Genomic DNA, 21333 nt, shown 5'->3' with positions numbered 1-21333 from the left:
CATCATTTTGAGATATTTTCCCATCACAGTTTTGTGGAAGTTCACGCTGCAGAAAGCTTTTCCGGATTTGCAAAAGAATCATCAGCACAAAAACGTACAACCGCCAAAATTCCTGCTCTTCTCAACTTCCAATTAAATTGCAAATAATACTGCTAGCATCGCAAAGTATAACTTTATTCTGATAATCGGTCCAAAAAATTCACTTTTAGTGACCTTCATGCAATTCAATTTTTTTTGGATTTTGTGATCTTAAAATTTCCAAAGCATTCACACGGTACATGTATTTATTTCTTGACCAAAATCATCCAGCACTCCCTAATTAATCCCGGATATTCGAAAATGGGCATGAATTTGGTTAAACGACAAGATAGTGCTGCCATCTATGACTTAAAACTAGAGAAATAGTGCTTTTTGGATTCAAACTCAGCCTCAAATCTATTGTTCATCATTTTGTATCATACTTATGAATGTTAATGAAGAAATCAAGCAGTTTAATAAAGTTTCATAGCTCAAATATCAAATTCCTTAACGCTAGAGGAGCATCTCTTAAAACCCCCTTTGAAAACCTTTGAAAACCTTTGGAATTTTGGAAAACTCCTTCAAATGCAGTTATCTATTCAAATAATTCGTAGAAGCATTATTATTGACTCTTAAACAGTAAATTTATAAAAATAATCTTGTTTTTGTTGAAAAACTCAAGTGGTGCTATTCTTATTTCGCACCCTTTTTTCACATTTTTGGTCCTCAACGCCAATTGCTACGTCCAAAAAAAGGAAACTTATGCTTGATTTATCCGTTAAGCAATTCAGAACAAACTGTGGAAGAAAATTTTCGCAATTTTCAATCATTCATATCTAAACAAGCAAAACACATGGTGGTGCCATTCTTATTTCGCTCACTGTATGTATAATTTTTCAGAAGTTTTGATAAGACCAAGCCCACCAATGGTTGCTAAACCTCGAATCGAGTACATTCAGCAACATATCTATCAACCCATCATCGCAGCAACAGTCGCTAACTTGATTCGAGAAATAGCATTCGAGCAGTAGGTTGTTACAATTCGTTTATGTAGCAACCCGGTAGCAACGCAGCGGGTCGTCGCTATCAGAAAATAAACAAACACAAATACCAACCTGGATGGCAACAATGGGTGCGAACATCAGTAAGTAGATAAAAACGCAACCAATCAAAACATCGAAAAAAAACGACCGAAATAGCAACGCCCGGTGGGTTTGGTCTAATACTGCCAAAATAGTATTCCGGGTCTAAATATTTGACCCTTACCGGCTATGTTTATACAAAAGCCCCTCGACTCGTTCATCTCATACTGTCAACTACTACACCGCACTACACCAGCTCACTTAGGTGAGCTACTACTTAGAGGACCCGAAGATGTGGTCGTCGACTAGCAGCAGAAGTAGTAGCCGACGGTACCCGACGATTTTGGCGCGATCACCCGAAGCAGTTGATCCTCGGCAGCGATCGGAAAACCACCGCTCGGCAAAACAATAGTTTTTGTAGCACCTAAGTTAGATTATAAAGTCAATAAATTGAACTTAAGATATTATTATTCATTTAATAAATCTGTTGTTTTGTAATTTAACTATCGCGAGTGTGTTCAGTGAGGCCTCAGGATTCTGGAAAGGCCAAATTTTCCCCGAAAATCTGGAAAAATCAAATCACGTGGACGATAGGATTAAACGTTGCCAACCATAGATCCTATGGTAGGATCAATCCGGCAACAACCACAAGTTTTGGTACTTTCGGCAAAAAGAACCTGGTCAGTTCTCCATCAGGCTAATTGTCCTTTTTTTTTTAAACGCGAAGGAAGGTTAAAGAAGAGAAGACCAGGGACGGGATTATGTCATAGTCATGAGCCAAAAATTGCGACTAGTGACCAATTTTTTTCCTCACATGTCGTTAGTTTAGGGTTTTTCGAAATGAAAGCATGCTATGAATGATTATTTTGGTAAAGAAAGATTTTTCCATTATGTCACTGATCATTGAGATCTCCAATATTTCAGTCATGACATGATGGTTAAAACTGGTCATGACATAGATCACCAGTGCATTTTTTTCTGCTTCGTTTGCCAAGCTAATTTTCAATATGCTGTAGTATGACAAACGCTAACTAGAAATAGTATTTAAAAAAATGAAAACAGAGATATGTGTATGCTGCGCCATTTTTAAAGATTCCATTTGGTTCCCAAATTTCATTCGTTGCTCACTCTTCTCATACGTGACATTTATTTACCTCACGTGAATATGAATGGTATTTTCATTCACATGATAGGAATATTTCTGTCATGACATGACCCACATTTTCTTGGGTATAGTGATCAATAATAAATTTCGCCGTCCATATGAATGAATGAAAATTTTCAAAGTTCAATAATGAACTTTTCTTCACTAAAACAGTATCGTAGTAGGTTCTTTTCTTCGAGTACAGTTTTTTTTCTGTGCAGTTCACTTATTTACCTACTTGATCAGAAATTTTCAGGACATCATGTCATTGGCATGATCATCCGCTTGCGGTTATTTGTTAAAATGCGCTTCTTGTCTGGCTTCTTTAACCAATGAGGTACATACATACAGTAAAAATTTATACAGGTTGTTCTTTAACAACATTCAACTATTTTGTCAAAACAACGCACACTAATTTTTAACCTTAATTTTACCTTTTTGCGAAAGTTAACTATTGAATCTTTAAAACTAGAGATTAAAGATAAAGGTTATTTGAATATTTGAATTCCCAAGAATATTCAGAATTTCTTTTTGAAATTCATGATTTTTGCGGACCTGTGTTATCTGATAAACAAAAATTAGATGCCCGAATAATCAAGTCCGTTTAGATTCGAAGTACAAGTTAGTTCCTTTTCTAATACGAAAAAACTTTCTGGTTCTTCCAACAGGTTACAACTGGGGCTACCGGGCGGATCCGATGAAGGGAGCCTGTCTGGGACTGCGGGATGGCGTCTGTAGCTGGCCAAAGGGTCGAGGCCTCGGCGGAACAAGTTTGATCAATTTTCTCATCTACACCCGGGGCCATCGACGGGATTACGACGATTGGGCCCAGGCCGGCAACTATGGCTGGACCTACCGGGAAGTGCTGCAGTATTTCAAGAAATCTGAGCGGGTCAAAATCAGAGGATTGAAACGATCTCCCTATCACTCTAATGATGGATATTTGGACGTAGAGTATTCTTCGTATGAAACTCCGATGTTGCGTTCGTTTATCGAAGCTGGGAAGCAGCTTGGGTACCAGGAAAATGACCCCAATGGAGAGGTTTTGATGGGATTTTCAAAGGCCCAAGCCACTATGAGAAATGGTCGAAGATGTAGCACGGCTAAAGCTTTCCTAAGACCCGCAGCGATGAGGCCAAATTTACACATTTCAATGAACTCACGAGTTACGAGGATTTTGATTGATCCTGGCACCAAGACAGCGTATGGAGTTGAGTTCATCAAAGATCGACGAAGGTTTGCTGTGAAGGCGAGAAAAGAGGTTATCCTATCGGCTGGATCGATAGCATCTCCCCAGCTGTTGATGCTGTCTGGAGTTGGTCCCGGTGAACATTTGCAGGAAATGGGCATCCCCATTATTCAGGATTTGCGAGTGGGGTTCAATTTGCAAGACCACGTAACGTTGCCAGGATTGGTGTTCACCGTTAATCAACCGGTTACGATTCGAGAACAGGACATGAGGGCGCCTCCCATCGTTTTCGACTATCTACTGAATGGAAGAGGGCCTTTTACGATTCCCGGAGGAGCAGAAGGTTTGGCTTTCGTTAAGACGAATGTCTCGTCGTTGCGTGAGTGTTGACCAAACTTCATTGAAGAGCTGAAGTTACATATAAAACAATTTATAACTCTTTTACAGCTGCCGATTATCCGGATATAGAGCTGGTCCTCGGAACCGGTGCTTTCAACAATGATGATTCTGGCTCGTTGCGGGCGGCTTTCGGAATGAGTAAGGAATTTTACGACAACACTTACAACACGATAGCGGGAGTCCATGCCTTTGCCATTTCTCCGGTTCTGTTGCGCCCAAAAAGCCGAGGAAGAATAATGCTGAAGAGCCGTAATCCATTCCATTGGCCCCGGATGCAGGGTAATTTTTACGAGAATTATGACGACCTGGTGGTGCTGCGGGAGGGAGTGAAGCTGGCGGTGCAAATTGGGGAGTCGGACAAATTTAAACGCTTCGGAGCGAAACTTCACCGGCAACCGTTCTATGGATGTGGGCATTTGCCGTTTCGCAGCGACGAATATTGGGAGTGTTGCATCCGGCGAATCGGAACCAGTTTACAACATCAGGTATTATTGTTCGTTTTTTTTTAAATTGCGATTGATTCCCTTTTTATAAAGATGAAAAATTGAAAAAAAAACATAAACTATCAAGAAAACTGTATAATAGGAAGCTTCCAATTAAGGTCAGATCTCGACGATTTATGCAGTGATGAAAAACTGAAATCTTCAGCGTTCGGTACCCTCTTAACCCCTAATCCGTCCCTGAAATTTTTACCCGTTACAGTCCCTGGAGTGTAAATTTGACACTCCTGACTGAAATCAATATATCTCTCTTGTTTCCCAGCCGATTTATAAAAAAAATTATAGTTTTGGAAACCTCGTAATGTAACTCAGATATGTTTGTCAGACATTATTCAGCTATAACACACCAATTTTTCGTTACTCAAAGTATAAAAAAAAATCGAAAAACCATGTTTCAGAAAAAAAGGCTGTGTATCAGCCTTTGCTCGAAAACATAACTTAGTTTCCAAGAAAGCTGAAATTAGAAGCTATACGTTGCACATCAGGGTCATATTTGTGCAACGTTAACTGCTAAAATTGGTATAAAATTTCCTTTCTGATGAAAATATATTTATTACGCAAATTTTACGTTAGTATACTCAAAATCCAGTGCAAAGTTTAATTTAAATGCAAGAAATTCTGAGATATTGGAAATCGACAGAAAGTTCGAAAAACAGCTACCTTTGAAAATTCGCCAAAAATTTGTTTTTCGTATTTTAAAAATGTAAAGATGTGAAAAGGTGCCAAATTACGTCAACTTTCCAATTCTTTTTTTTTTTTAAATCAATCTTATATGACTTGAACAATTTTGATTGGTCTATTGATTGAAAATTACGGATTTTACACCACTTTTTGACTTTTTTTTGTGATCATGATGCGTTGACAAGTTTCAAAAATATTATATTTTATATGCAACGTATTGCTTCTAACTTCAGCTTTCTTGAAAACTCAGTGAAATTTTTTTCAGCATTCCATAGCTGATCAACAGTCTTTTTTTTCCTAAGCATGTTTCTTCGGATTTTTTCTAAGACTATGAATAACGGAAAATTGAAATGTTGAGAATAATATCTAAAAACCATTACGAGTTAATTACGAGGTTTTTAAAACTATAAATTTAGTAAACATCGGTTGAGAAACAAAAGAATTATAGTGGTTTAAGGCGAAAAATGTGAAATTGACACTCAAGTTTTGATTGGGATGTTATTTTTCCTGGGCTTCGGGGTGCATCTATAAAAAAAAAAATGATGCAAAATTAAAGATTTTAAGAACTCAGTTAGAGTTCCCGAAGAAATTGTTTTATTTCGATGCATCCGTATAAAGTTACAAGCCGCCAAACTTCCAAAAGTGTCATGTTGAGACTCAAAAGTAGATTAGGAAGAGCTGGTTGCAAAAAACTGTTCCGAGAAAAAGGAATAAGCTGATCTTTCCATGTTCGGTTCTTGGATATTTTTTTTTGTTATTTAAACCCTTTTTTCACCGAACAACGATATATCGTTGCTCTTCAATCGCCAAATAACTTTGTGAAAGAACACACACGAAAAAATTGTCGGATTATTTCCTTTTTTTGGGATTTTAAACCAACTGGTTTATTCATCCTCTAGGGGATTATTTTCCTTTTTCTATAAAGTGTATGTGACTTTTGTATGTCCTTACGTTTATTGAGCGATTTCAACTGATGTTCGCCATACACCTTGTACTAAACTTCCTTTTTATCAGTCAAGGCAACATTTTTTTTTATAAAAAAATGTTGATTTTGAAGTTCGAAAATAAAACTTTCTAATGTATAACAACTAGTCATAAGTTTTTTTGTTGTGTTAGATTTGCCATAATGTTTTGGAATAAGGAAACAATGTTCTGAAAATTCGATGACATCCTTTATGGCGCTTAACATATGAACTCAAATAAATATAGGAACAAAATTAATCTGATTTTGATCTTCATTATTTTTTCAACAAATTGCTGTTTATTGTCTGTTAATACCACTTCTACTTTCAATTTTATAACCCATTTAAGAAACCACCGAAATATTTACCGATTTTTGTCGGTTATTTTTGCCAGTGTATGCTTTTTTGCTCTGTATTGAAAGAGTTAATTACTGAAAATAAAATAAAATAAAACCATTGAATCAGGTGACTCTAAATGTCTGGTAATCCTAACTAATTTTGCAAATGATAGAAATTCGATGAAGATCATTTCTACAGAACATTTCAATGCTCAAAAATCAAAAACTATCTTGTTAATATAAAATAAAGTTCTGTCTTTTTATGAAAAATAGAAAGCTCTGTTTGTGGCGACAAAGTTGTGGCCAGAGAATTTTCCAGTAAGCTCCATAATTTGGAATTTCATTTGCTTTGCTTGAGAACAAAATATTAGCTTAGCTTAGCTTAGCTTGATTAACTACTGCATGGTTGTAGAAATGTATGCATTGCTTGTTCCAAAAACATATTAGGGGTCGTTCACTAATTACGTAAGCACATAGGGGGGTGGGGGGGGTTTCACATTTGCTTACGATCTCTTACTAGGGGGGTAGGGGGGTTTCCAAAAATCTTACGTAAGAAATGTTATATTGATAATTCGTCACTCACAGCCATACGAAACCGTTTTACTCAGGTTTTATTTTTATTCACTACTTTATTGTTGGTTATTTCTTATTGGTCTTTTAATGTCTTTCAATTAAAAAAATGCTGGTTCTATAAAATTTATAAAGAACCAATTCAAACCAAGTCACGAATAGCCTCAAAGTGTCACTAATAAAGACAAAAAAAGTCAATTCAAACCAACGTGCCATCATAAACACTAAATCACGTTATTAAAAAATATCATCGCTTTGAACTTTTTATCAATAATAATCTTATTAATTGAGAAATTTATAGAAACAAAAAAGAAAGTGGCGCGTAGTGACACCACGATTTGAATCCATCATATTTCGAAAATGGGTTTATCAAGAAAAATCTTTAAAAGTCAATATGAGGCGCTTTAGATAATAATTTTTTTGACAGTTTTTTCAGAGATAGACATTACCAACTCTGAATTTTACAAACGATTTACCAAAAAAGCCCAAAACTTTATCGCTTATCTCTGAAATCAGTCTGAGCTTTTAGGTTTGTTGACAAAGTAATTTTCGTTATTCATTTTTGCACCAATTAGTATAGAAACTATTTTTTTAAGGTTTTTAATGATTTTCAGGTCAAAAACATAACTATTTTATGGTACCTTGTGCTAACCTGATATTTCACTCTTTCTTATCGGAATTCAGATTTTATATTGTTTATTCGATTGTGGAATTTTATGAAAGATTATTTTTATCCCAAACATGCTATGTCCTAAACAATGTTTTTTTTTTTTTATAATCGTTTAGGACATTTCATCTGTTGTTTTGTGAAAAATGCTCTTTCCAAATGCAGTTATAAGAAGTTTTACTTCAAATGTGCTTTGGTTTGAAGCAAGGATGTCACATGTTCAATATATTCATGCTGTTTTTGAAAAAATCGTGTCAATTTCTCGAAGGATAGAAAACGTAAGATCTTACTAGGGGGGGAGAGGGGGTTTTGAAAAATCTTACTTTGTCTTACCAGGGGGGGGAGGGAGGGTTGAAAATTTCCAAAATCGTGCTTACGTAATTAGTGAACGGCCCCTTATGATAACAATCACTTCGAGGTCCACGATCGCTGGCGTGGCTCAGTAGAACAAGTTCCACATTGCCAATGATTGCTACTCCGTGATTGACCGAGGCCATCAATTTTGATCAGAGGTCAAATGAATGGTGCTTGGGATTAGCAGCTCATTCACACTGTACAAAACTGATGCTCTCTCTTTCAACGTCAATAACGGCGCCGGCCACGTCCTAGTAGTCAATAGATAGATTGGAAGAAAGAGAAAAGGATGAAAGATCTATTTTGTGCTTTAGGACCGAGGTTACCTCTGCATCCTAGCAAAACAATTTTGGTTGGGAGAGGGTTTGAAGGAATTGATTGGGAGACACTTTTGACTAGTGTTACGGTGAACCTTAAAAATTATTTTCCTAACTCCTATTAGTTCCAATTGAAAGCTTTCAGTTCATTAAAAGGATTGAGTATGTTAAGTTTAATGGTGACCAAAATTAACTATGAAGGGACTCTAAAAATTCTTGTTTCTTATTTCGAGTGAAAATTTTAATGCATAGTGCCGCAAAAATATCGAAACGACTTAAAAAAGACTTGAAGTATGGTTGAAAACTCCACAAAGTTTGTTTTCAATTTTTGAAAAAAAAAAACTTATCAAAAATGTTAATGCTGCTTTTTATTCCCAAAAGCATAAAAGTTAAAATTAGCAACTTTCGTTTCACGAAGATAATCAAACAAAAAACTTTCATAGAAATTGTACACAAACGTCTATCAATTTGGCTATGAATAATAAAACTAATGCACTCTGTTATTTTAAAATGCCAAATACTAATCGATTCTCACCGTTAAAAAATGAAACCATTTGTAGAATTCCACTTAACACTAAACATACCGACACTTTGTATATACCTATTCAAACCGCGAGCGGTCAAATGACGGTTTACACTGTTTTCGCTAAAACTTTCTTGTTTCTCAACCGCATTGCGTGAGAACAAAATATTCAAGAAAAACGAAAAAAGTGACTTTCTGCGAACAAATTTTTGCGTTTCTCCATAAAAAAATTAAAATCAAAATCCGGATACCATAATTTCATTTTAAAAATTTGCAATAACTTTGACGTTCATTTTGACCAAAAGGAAACTAATATTCGTCGTATTTCCCTCTCCCGTGTTTTTTTTTAATGGTTTTAACTCTTCTTTTTATTGTACGGGATTTTCATCCTCTGGGATGGTTCATCCCTAGTTCTAACTCTTCGACCTGTATTTTTTTTAAATAGAAAAATACAAGTATAATTTCATGGACCAAGGATTTGTTAGGCTTTCAAAATAAGAGCTTTTAGAAAAATCAATATTTTTGTTCAGTTTTCTCATGTTTAAAATAAAGCTGTAGCTTGGACAAGTGCTTGTCAAACAGTAATGGCAATGGTATAGGTTTTTGGATTAACATGTTCTAGAAATTCTATGCAGAAAGCAAATACCCTACAACGGGGTAAGATTGATCACTTTTTTTTCGACATTTTTTGATTATTTTTCTGTTAAGGGGAACGTGGCATGTTTCATATTTTAAAACCATTATTGGACTCCTGTGAACGTAAAACATGGTTGCAGAAATTTATTAGACTACTTTAAATCTGATTTAAAAATCGATTTCGTCTCTTCTAAGAATTTGATGCTTTAGGGTAAAATTCATCAGTCTCTATTTCGACGGTTGTAACGAGTTTTCTTGATCATAAAGGATACAAAACACTTTCATAATATTTACAAATGTTAGTTTATCAATTACTAAGAACAAACTCAAATGATATAAAATTAATCATAAAAATCCGCTAAATTGAACGCAACGCTTTCGGTGGCTCAAAGATAATAAATTTGTAACTTTTGGTTCAGTGAATTCTGAGATATACAATGCTGATTTTCGGTGTTTCTTGGTTTAGATTTCTTCGCGATTCAAAAAAAAAAACAACATTTAGGTCCTTAATGTGTTAAGGCCGAACAACAATTAAAATCGATGGATGGACAATGATGCTGTATAAATTAAGGGGCAAAATTTTTTAGCATCTTATAAAATTTGAACAACAAAAAAAATGTAAATTTTGCCTTCACTCGAATCCCTAGGTCCTCGCAATATTCCCCTTTAATTGTTTTCCTTTGATAGGATTTCTAGCCTATTGTCCTTAACTGGCTTACTCTTTGAAAAAGTCCCTATTTTTTTAATTCCAAAAATTTACTTCAAACTACAACAAAAATAACACCAAAACTACGTAGGGTAAATGTACCCGACCTTGGCACCTAAGGCATGGTTTACCCTTTTTTTTCGACATTCCTACCTTTGAAGAATTTACTTGCTAACTTGCTTAGAGTTCAACAAAAATATGTTTTCTCTATGGAACTTGATTTAAAGTGAGCAAAATGCATACAAAGTACTCACTGCGGTGCTCCAATTACTTGGCCGCCGTACCAATTGTTTGCCGTTTCGATGATCCGATTCTTGGCCTCCAGCAAAGTGCAATAGATCTTTACCAACAATGCTCAATTGACAGTTAACAGAATCGTAGGCTATTCTGAATATAAGGCCACTGACAGAATGACGTCAGCTGAACGTAAAGTTCTATGCGACGATGGAACACCGGGCTTCACTCATACAACAAAAAGGCTTTTGAAAACATTCACTCAGCCGAAAAGGAAACGTTAAATTCACCTATATTTTCACTTAGGCGCTCATTACGTGAATTTTTGCTTGATTTACGTGAAGCATTTAGAAGCTAATAAAAAATCACTTGATATTTACGTGAAATTCACATAGCCGTTTGTTTCCAAAACCAAAACACATCCAATTTACGTGAAAATCCAGCGATCCGCCAATTATAGTGGGTCGGGTGAATTCTATGTGTTTTTCGCGTAAATCTCAATGGCTTATTAAAGAAAAATCGATGTGATAAAATATACAGCACAATATGGCGTGGATCCAACAGTTGCTGCTGACAGATAGAAGAATTCTGGGTGATGGAGAAGCTGAATTTTTGTAAGTAATAAAAACTGGGTTATGTGTTTGTTTCTTCTCAGAACATTTGATATTTTTACAGAATTGGAACTGGAGCAGCCAAGACGGCCGAGCTACCACTAAAGGGACACACCATTTGCTATCTAAAATTCGCGTAGGTTTCACGTGATTTTCATGGTGGCAAAAATCCATGTACATTTTCCCGTAGCGTTCATGTGAAGAGTTTTTTCGGTGTTGATGAAATTTGGTTGGAAGGGAAGCACAAAATAAGCTTTCATTTAAAAAAGTCGGAAGTCCAGAAATTCCGCAATGCGATTGCGACACATAGGGTTATTTTCACTACCAAACAACTGTCTTCATATTGTGGAGTTTGGCTTCATAAAGCAAGAAATTGAAAAATTTCTTGAATGGTATTTTAAAATTTTGCCCTTTTGAATTTGTTAGCCGAGATTATGAGCTTCTAGCAAGAGCCATCTCGAATGCCCGGGGCGTTGCACAGTGGTTTGACACGCCAAATAGATGTTAAAATGTAAACCTTACAAAAACATTTTTTTTTAATTCGACTCAAATCAAACATTTTAAGGAATAATTGGAAAGCAAACGATATTTTTCTGAACTTTCAACTTCTGTTTCCATGAAAGGAATAAGAACAAAAATAAAAAAAATAAATCTGAGTAGGTATATGGTTCCCAGGCAAAAGAAAACGATGCAAAAATTCAATTAATTATGTATTTTATATACTTAAGTCATAAATTGCCATCGATCTAACAATTTTTAGATAAGAAAAACATCTTAAGTCTTGTGAGATGCTTAATTTAATTTAGATTTTTTTAATATTTCGAACCACTGTGTTCTGTAGGAGACCACGTGGCTTTTGCTTGGCAGACTTCAATGGAAATGCTGTTCGCACGCATACCAATGTACCTTCGATTCATGATTCCCAAATAGCGAATTTTGCATTTTCAATGCTCGGATATGACTTTTAGTTAGTCGAATCACTTATGTTCTCCAACTTATTTCGAAGCTTAAGTTGATAGCAACGGTCTTATCATACAACCCAATTAGTATGAAAACATTTTTGCGTAGTTTTAAATGAAGTTTTAGGGAAAAAATCAGCCCAAAAATACCTCTTTAATGAACATGTATTTTTCCAGCTTTCAACACTGGTGGTGTATTTCGATTGAAGTTGCATGCCAAGAAAAGGAACAAAATTAGTTTTTAATTTTTAATTCAAAATCTAAATAAATATTCACTCTTTAGTCTTTCTAGTATTTTTTTAATTTTTTGTCGAGTTCAACTGTAAGCATGAGTATTTATTGCAAATTTTTCAGATGAATGTCCGCGTTTGAAATCGCATGTGAATTTAACAGTTGCACTAGAAAGGTGAGTTCATCTGATTTTCATACGGTGATTTCCAACACAATTTCCTCGGATGCAGATCGAAAAAAATTAACTTTTTTATTAAAGTACAAATAATCAAAAAATTCAGTATGCATAGATTTGAAACAATTTATTCTCTTCGCAATGAAAATATATTCAAAATTTTTTAAGCTCGATTTGGACCTGAAAAACATGAAAAGACATGTTGGCATGCCAAGAAAAGGACCATGCCAAAATAGGGCTCACTTACCCTAATATTATTTTTGGAAATGAAAGGTGAACCTGTTGAACATTCTCAAGCAGACGATTGGGTTCAGGATTTGGCATTTGCCGTTGATCTCACTGGCCACCTGCAAGATTTGAACTTAAAACTTCAAAGAAAAAAAAAATATCATAACTGCTTGTGATGATGTAAAAAACTTTCAAGTGAAGTTACGGTTATGGATCAATAAAATTTTCAAAGAAAACCTTCAAATAAACGAATATCAAATCAAATCAAATGAGGCTTCATCATTTGATAAACACGTACTTCACCTAGAATTGTATCTAGATGCATTCAAAAGCCGTTTTCGTGACTTTAATTTATACGAGCAAGAATTTTCGTTGTTTGTATCTCCATTTTCGTTTGCTCTTGAAAATGCTGCTGATAATTTGCAACCAGAGTTGATAGAGCTGCAGTGCGATTCTTTATTAAAAACGAAATACATTGAAACAGCCACTTCAATGTATTTTGCTTTTAATTAAACCAAAATTTTACAGCTATTTGCCTGAACGCTATGTTGAGTTACGAAAATTTGTTGCCAGAATTCTTGCTATATTTGCAAGTACCTACCTATCTTTGTGAGCAATTTTTTCCATAATGAAAGCTACAAAACCTCCTCATCGTTCGAGAATATCTGAAACAAATTTATCACAATAATGAAAGTGTCAGTGACAAATAAACTTCAACCTGATATTAATAAACTAGTATCAAAGAAAAGATGTCAAGCATCAGGACAATAGATATTATGTATTATAATATAAGAATGTTAAACATTCCAAGTTTTAATAAAAATTTAACGCAAAATTTCATTTCAAGTTTACTTATAACTATTTTCCATTGTATTGTACCTATAGATTATAATGTAATTTAATTTTGGCTTTTTCGGTCTTCAGGGTATTTCAAAAACCATCGTTGTTTGATCTACATCCAAGACCGAAAAAGCCAAAATTAAATTACTATATATCATTCCCGGTCGAAAACATAAACCTAATAGATTATAATCTCCGCAAAAATAATATGTTATGTTTTCTAACTGCGGCCCTCTATGTCATAGAAAATTTTGAATGCGGCCCGCACACCTAAACGAGTTTGACATGCCTGCTCAAGGCCAATGGAGACTGAGTGCTTCATGTACATCCCTATGCTGTATGCTAGCTAGTCGAGTGGTCCAGCTTCAGGAAAACGATTTGACAGTGCACTGCGTGGTGTATGAAATCGGGGAGTTCCGCCTCGTGAGGGCGCCAAGGTGCCTTGGGAGTTATCCGTCGACTTTCTCGCTGGTGTCTTGGAGGTTCTAGCGCGTCCACTTGAGAAAGAGTCTCGCTTATCGGTATCCTTCGTAGCACGATCAACCCTCATTAACGCACTGAGGAATTGCGGCAACGTGCCATTCGCTTCCTGAGCCATCACGGCTCGCGTGGAGGCGTACGGTAGTCCTTTAATCAAGTACTATTTGATCAGGTCGTCTGTCAAGCGGATTTTTCTGCCTAGAGCCACAGTCTCATGAAAGTAGGACTCCATTGACTGATCTGGTCGTCGTTTTAGGGTTATCAGTCTTTTATGGATTCCAGCCGAGTCGATCACGGTTGGGAAATTTTCCAGAAACTGTTCTTTAAAGGTTTCCCATGTTCGGAGCTGTTGCTTACATGCGTCATACCAGAACTTTGCTGGCCCTTTTAGACGCATACAGGCATAAAGCAACGTACGTCGGTGGTCCCATCCGAAGATCTCCGCCATCGAGTCGATTTCGTTCAACCAATCCTCGGCAGATTGGTTACGCCTATTGTCAGGGTCGAATTCCGAAAGAACCGCCTCAACCTCGTTCGCACGCATTGCTAAACCTGCTTCTTGCTCCGTGGCTGGATATGGATTCACTCGAGCTGATCCTCTAGTGCGGTTTGAAGAATGCATCTCGCCGAAAAGGTTTTTCACAAATCGAGTCACTGCAAGGTAATCAATTCAGTTTATTGCAAATCAAATCTATCTGTTTGATCAAACTTACGGTAAATCCTTCGAGGATCCTTCGAAAATACAAAATCCACGATTTCAGGTTTTTCACTATCCGGAATTACGACAGTTGTAACGAGCACATCGGGAAAAACTAAATTTATTCCGGTTTCTATTGATTTATTTCACAATACTTACGGCAACCTTTTCGGAAATATAGTAGCACAATTTACACTTTTGAGGTTACACACCAGCCCAGATCGGAACTACAATTTGCACGTAAAGATAAGAGAAAATTTTTATACAGATAAACGAAACAACTTACGGATGGTTTATTTATCACTATATGTTGAACGAACAACTCGCGATTTAAAAATAAGACGGTTTTATTTTCACGAAAGCTTGCTGGCGCTTGTCCAGTCCGAAGAAAAACGAAAATGGCGCCGACCGTTTCAATCGCAATGCTGTTTTTTGATACGTACACATATTCAACTTAGTCATCCGAATTGCTTCACATATACCAATATATAGTGGTCGCTCAGTCACTCATCCTCTCGCCCTCTGCATTCATGGGCGCCCATATTGTATGCTGTATGCTAGCTAGTCGAGTCTGTAGTCCGTATGCTAAGTCATCGTATGGGCTACCATCCCTTCTATGAATGGCTCGGGCAGTCAGTCGTTGTCGTAGTGTCCAGTGGTAGAGAAGTGTTTGGAAAAGGCCGGGGCTCGACTAGTTCAGTAAAAATTTGTTGCAAAAGGTTCGAGCTCCACATTTACCGATTTTTGTCGGTTATTTTTGCCAGTGTATGCTTTTTTGCTCTGTATTGAAAGAGTTAGTTACTGAAAATAAAATAAAATAAAACCATTGAATCAGGTGACTCTCAATATCTGGTAATCCTAACTAATTTTGCAAATGATAGAAATTCGATGAAGATCTTTCTTCAGAACATTTCAATGCTCAAAAATCAAAAACTATCTTGTTAAAATAAAATAAAGTTCTGTCTTTTTATGAAAAATAGAAAGCTCTGTTTGTGGCGACAAAGTTGTAGCCAGAGAATTTTCCAGTAAGCTCCATAATTTGGAATTTCATTTGCATTGCGTGAGAACAAAATATTCAAGAAAAACGAAAAAAGTGACTTTCTGCGAACAAATTTTTGCGTTTCTCCATAAAAAAAATTAAAATCAAAATCCGGATACCATAATTTCATTTTAAAAATTTGCAAAAACTTTGACGTTCATTTTGACCAAAAGGAAACTAATATTTGTCGTATTTCCCTCTCCCGTGTTTTTTTAATGGTTTTAACTCTTCTTTTTATTGTACGGGATTTTCATCCTCTGGGATGGTTCATCCCTAGTTCTAACTCTTCGACCTGTATTTTTTTTTTAAATAGAAAAATACAAGTATAATTTCATGGACCAAGGATTTGTTAGGCTTTCAAAATAAGAGCTTTTAGAAAAATCAATATTTTTGTTCAGTTTTCTCATGTTTAAAATAAAGCTGTAGCTTGGACAAGACAAGTGCTTGTCAAACAGTAATGGCAATGGTATAGGCTTTTGGATTAACGTGTTCTAGAAATTCTATGAAGAAAGTAAATAACGTACAACGGGGTAAGATTGATCACTTTTTTTTTCGACATTTTTTGATTATTTTTCTGTTAAGGGGAATGTGGCATGTTTCATATTTTTAAAACCAGTATTGGACTCCTATGAACGTAAAACATGGTTGCAGAAATTTTTTAGACTACTTTAAATCTGATTTAAAAATCGATTTCGTCTCTTCTAAGAATTTGATGCTTTAGGGTAAAATTCATCAGTCTCTATTTCGACGGTTGTAACGAGTTTTCTTGATCATAAAGCATACAAAACACTTTCATAATATTTACAAATGTTAGTTTATTAATTACTAAGAACAAACTCAAATGATATAAAATTAATCATAAAAATCCACAAAATTGAACACAACGCTTTCGGTGGCTCAAAGATAATAAATTTGTAACTTTTGGTTCAGTTAATTGTGAGATATACAATGCTGATTTTCGGTGCTTCTTGGTTTAGATTTCTTCGCGATTAAAAAAAAAACAACATTTAGGTCCTTAATGTGTTAAGGCCGAACAACAATTAAAATCGATGGATGGACAATGATGCTGTATAAATTAAGGGGCAAAATTTTTTAGCATCTTATAAAATTTGAACAACAAAAAAAAAATGTAAAATTTGCCATCACTCGAATCCCTAGGTCCTCGCAATATTCCCCTTTAATTTTTTTTCCTTTGATAGGATTTCTAGCCTATTGTCCTTAACTGGCTTACTCTTTGAAAAAGTCCCTATTTATTTTTTAAATTCTAAAAATTTACTTCAAACTACAACAAAAATTACACCAAAACTACGTATTTACTAAGGAAGAAAGTTGGACTCTCACATAAATCAACTTGCTGTTTCTGAACGCTTTCATTTCATCAGGAAGCGTGTTTCTTTGAGAGCCTCCGAAAAAATAAATATTTCAAGATTTTGGAACTACATTTTTACCTTCTTGCATTTAAAATTGTAAAAAACACAGCAAGTTTTCCCAATTTGAAATTCAACTTAAAAGTTTTAAAACGTTTAAAACAAAAAAAATCCTAAAGCCTACAGGTACGAGCCGTTTCAAATAAAGATGTTCTAATAAAAAACGTTGAAAAAAGTTTTGAGATATTTTAACTTTAGATTTAGTTATTGATGATTGTATGGAAAAATTTCATGTTTATCATAGTTACCCCGGTGATCAATGTTACCCCGTTTTACGGTAACTACAATGATTGGCTTTGGTTTAATACCGATTTTAGTAAACCCTGACAAAGGGCGGGTTAATAACGTTCAATTGAAAATTCTAGGAGTGAATATATTCTGAAACAGCAAAGATTATTTTTGATTAAAAGACTATTTTGAGGGAAGGATTCAACATTAGAACTGAACCTCAAAACCACAGTAATTGAAAAAGGATTTGAAGACTATGCCATCATTACCCTTTGCATCATAGTATCAATCGATAAATCAAAAACAAGCATTCACTATTGTTCCTGTGAGTACTAAATAAAAACGCCCTAATGTATACTATCTCTTTTCTAACTTATCTAGACCAGAAATTACAAAAACCTAATGATAAAAGTAGTGTTTGAGGCTTCCAGAAAATTTATTTTTAGCAAGGACAACTGAAGTCGTAGCTCGTAATGATAAATATTCATGTTAAATTTTACTTAAACTTCATACTACGAATGGATTAAAATTTTAAATCTCAGTAAAAACTCTGAATTTAACATTAAAATTTTCCATCAGAATTAGGGTGTCACAGCTTCCAAAAACAATAAACATTCTTGAAACAACTAAGATTTTTTATTTATTTGAGTTGAATCAATAAATACTACCAGCATTCAGAAGGATCCTAACCCACTTATCAATCCAAGTTTAGTATGTTTTGGCAAATTCTTCTGCTAAAAATCGTTTTTAGGTTTTAACTCGTTAAAAGAATAGAGGTGGTACAAGAAGAAAGTTTAAAATGCAAATAACGTATCCGTGTAACAATGCTAACATATAAACATATGAACTTTTGAACAATGTAATATTTTTGGTTCAAAACAAATTGCTCGTTTAAAGTACCGTCAACTGGGACATCATACAACACTTTTCAAGTTAAATGGCTTCTAAAAACTTAATATCCACAGATAATCATACAGCTTGTGCATCAAAAGTTATACAGGACCTCAAATTGACGTAATCAGAATAATGATTGCTTTTACCAGTTATTTTGAAATTTACAAAAAAAATGCGAATTTTCCCCTTCTAAGAATAATGGGTAAGTTGCAGTAAAACTTTGTTTTTAATGAAAAATCAAATGAAAACTTTTGAAATTTTTTAGTTTTTGATAAATGGGTGATGTGACAACGCATTTTTAAAGAAAGAGCATAACGGTGCTGCATACATTTAGGGTTAAAAAATGCTTCAAAAAATCAACCAGCTAAAATTAAAAAAAATATGTTTAGATGGATGATATTCTGAAATTAACAAACGCGTGATGCAGAACAATGATATTCCAGCATATGGAAATGAAATTTAAATAGCGATTCTTTGATTTGTCTCTGGTGTATTCTATCCCAGACTGGTAGCTGAATTATAAAAATATTTATTTAAAAAATGGTGATTGTCCGAAAAATGTTTTTGCACTTACAGTGTTGGTATGATAATAAAAGCAATATTATGTTTGTTAAAAAAAAAGTTTGCAGACGATGTCATTAAGTTTATAAGCAATACTGGGCAAAGTTTTTTAAGGCATCGAAAAATAAAATAAATTGTATGTTTTTGCTCTTTTTTTTATTTCCTGTGAGAATCAAAACTTTTTAAAAACTTTCTTACGATGTGTGAACAATCTCATCATCATTTTGTTATTATTAAATGATAACTTTATTACATTATATAAAAATTAAAATTGAATGAGTGTTGTGGTATACAAACGTTGTATCTAACCTTGCTGTTGCATGAGCATGATGCGCCCCGTTTTTTTTTTTTTCAAATTGGTCAAATGCAAGCGCATACCTACTGAGCGTCATTTGTAAAGTCTTAAAATTAACAATTTGTTTCTTTTTCCAGTCTGGGACGTGCAAGATGGGCCCCGCGTCGGATCCCTCGACGGTCGTCAATCCGGAACTGCAGGTTCACGGCATCAAAAACCTCCGGGTGGCCGATTGTTCCGTGTTCCCCACCATTCCAGCATCCCACACCAATGCGGTGGCCATGATGGTTGGCGAGAAGGTGTCGGACATGATCAAACAGCAGTGGCGCAACGGAATTCGGTGATGATTGCTTGGACCCACCCTCTGATGCGGGATTGTCTCTCAGTGATTATTGCTTAGTATGAAATCTCTAGTCAAGATTTTTGGAATCTCACGAGCCTTGATGGTGGACCACTGATTTCATTACATTCATTTTTACCATTAAACTGAGTTCATGTCTAGCGTATTTATGCATTATCGAAGTTGCATTTATCGATTAAAAAAAAACAATTAGAAAAAAAATGTGTGTTGAAAAAAAAGATATTCAATCTGGAAGTTGAGTCTTTGAAGAAGCATCTTCCAAACGCCAGTGGCTGTTGACAGTATTTCATTCACATTTCAGTGTTGATAAAATATGTAATTCCTTAGAACGAATGAGCAATAAATAAAATTGTTTAAGACTGTTTAGCATTAAAATCCCTCATGAAGTCTGTTTTTTTTTATTTAGGTACCTACATTCATTTATTCCGGAAATCCATGTCTGCATATGAAAAAATCCAAAAACCAATATTTCAGTATTGAAGGTTTTTATTTTCTGAGAAGATGTGAACCAAGGATGGAATTTCTTTTCCGTGGAGGCTTGACCCTGTTGTGATTTCAATAAGACATTGTGTGGGCCAAGCTAAGCGTTGAGAATAGTGCTGAACACAATGAGACGCCAAATGAGGCAGTCGGTATTAATCGCTATAGTAACAGATCGATCATGCGTCGAAAAGGCCTGCTCAGAGCCCGTTTTAATGCAGTAATTAACTAGATCAGTAATGAACTTCGACAAACAAGACTTTCTTGTCGCAGATTCGCTCATTCGTAGATTCATGTGTTGCGAATAAATGCCTTATTAGCTGGAGAGATGGAAAATTGGGAAATTATTAAAAACGATGTCTACTCAGCGGAATGTACCGAGTATCAAAAAGATTAAAATGTACGGTTTACTGGAAATATTTAGAGCTCAGAAATTGTTTGTTTTATATATCAGTAGATATTTTGAAGCTTCATTGAAATAATTGAGATTTATGTAATTTTTTTCCTACATTTGAAAATTATCTATTACCCTTAAAAATTTATTTCATTACGAAAAACACAAATTTTAATTGAAAAACCTTTCATTACCCAACAAAAATGATCGAGAAATAATAAAACCAAAAAACTAAACAGTTATTATCATTTTTGAAGCGTGTGGATAAAAAGCTTCGGTGTGAGGCAAAAAACCTTTATCTTGTAAAAGCGGGAACTGTCAAATGAGTTCCTGGAAAATTTCAACAGCGAGAGATTGATCGAGCAATAAATTTCTTGTAAAACGAGTCCAAGTTCGCAAACTGGAGGCTCCCGGTTTTATCGTCGGATTTATTCTTCCATATTCTTCTAGAATCATCTTCAAAGTGAATTTTCTTCAATTCTAAATTATTTTCCATAATTTTGGGATTTTTTTTTCACATATAAAGCGGCCCACCACACTCCCCCACACCAAAAAGCTCATATGAGCCCCCTGGTTATGGACGCTTTCTGTTCTCAGCATGTCTGGCAGCAATCAAAAAAACAAAAACGCGAGCAAAATTTATTCATGCTGAGAACCTTAACAAAAATGTTTTTTTACTTAATGCGAGGGAATGAAGCTAGACAAGTAAACTAAACAAAACTAAGAATGAATCTCAGTGGGAAGAGTATTCCTTTGAAGAGATCCATATTTTATAAATAAGTAATACAAAAAAAAATTAAAAATTAATTGATAAAGCTAATATACTAACTAGGAAAAAATATTTACAAAAAAAATGTTAATGTTACTTTAGAAAAAAAAATTAGTTAAAATATATGTGTAACAAAAAATAAAAATACTGGCATGATGTTTAGGTTTATGACTGAAGTTCCTTGAGGTGACGTATCACTTTCGATTTGAAAATGTTGCGGTCGTTAGGATTTTTGACAACTTCTGGGAGACAATTGTAAGTAAGAAGCAGGTCCAATGTAAGAAATTCTGCGTTGACCAAAAGATGTTAAGCAACGGCTTCGAAGCAAATGATGTGATTGACGA

General features: G+C 34.9%; 1 protein-coding gene across 4 annotated transcripts in view; it reads left to right on the top strand.

The window, feature by feature from the left end:
• LOC129751498 (glucose dehydrogenase [FAD, quinone]-like) overlaps nucleotides 1-21095 on the top strand; it is a 208644-nt gene extending 187549 nt beyond the window's left edge. For 3 of the 4 annotated variants that reach the window (XM_055747033.1, XM_055747035.1, XM_055747034.1), the window contains 3 exons: nucleotides 2913-3812; nucleotides 3881-4317; nucleotides 19123-21095. In XM_055747033.1, coding sequence (XP_055603008.1) covers nucleotides 2913-3812; nucleotides 3881-4317; nucleotides 19123-19329 — 1544 coding nt within the window. In that variant the 3' untranslated portion in view covers nucleotides 19330-21095. The remainder of the gene's footprint in view (nucleotides 1-2912; nucleotides 3813-3880; nucleotides 4318-19122) is intronic. The other variant, XM_055747032.1, reaches the window with a different exon arrangement.
• The last annotated feature ends 238 nt before the right edge of the window (nucleotides 21096-21333 follow it).

This window comes from Uranotaenia lowii, chromosome 3 (assembly GCF_029784155.1).
Source record: "Uranotaenia lowii strain MFRU-FL chromosome 3, ASM2978415v1, whole genome shotgun sequence".
Lineage (NCBI taxonomy): Eukaryota > Metazoa > Arthropoda > Insecta > Diptera > Culicidae > Uranotaenia > Uranotaenia lowii.
The sequence above is the reverse complement of the archived record's forward strand: the minus strand, read 5'-3'. Positions and strand labels throughout refer to the sequence as shown.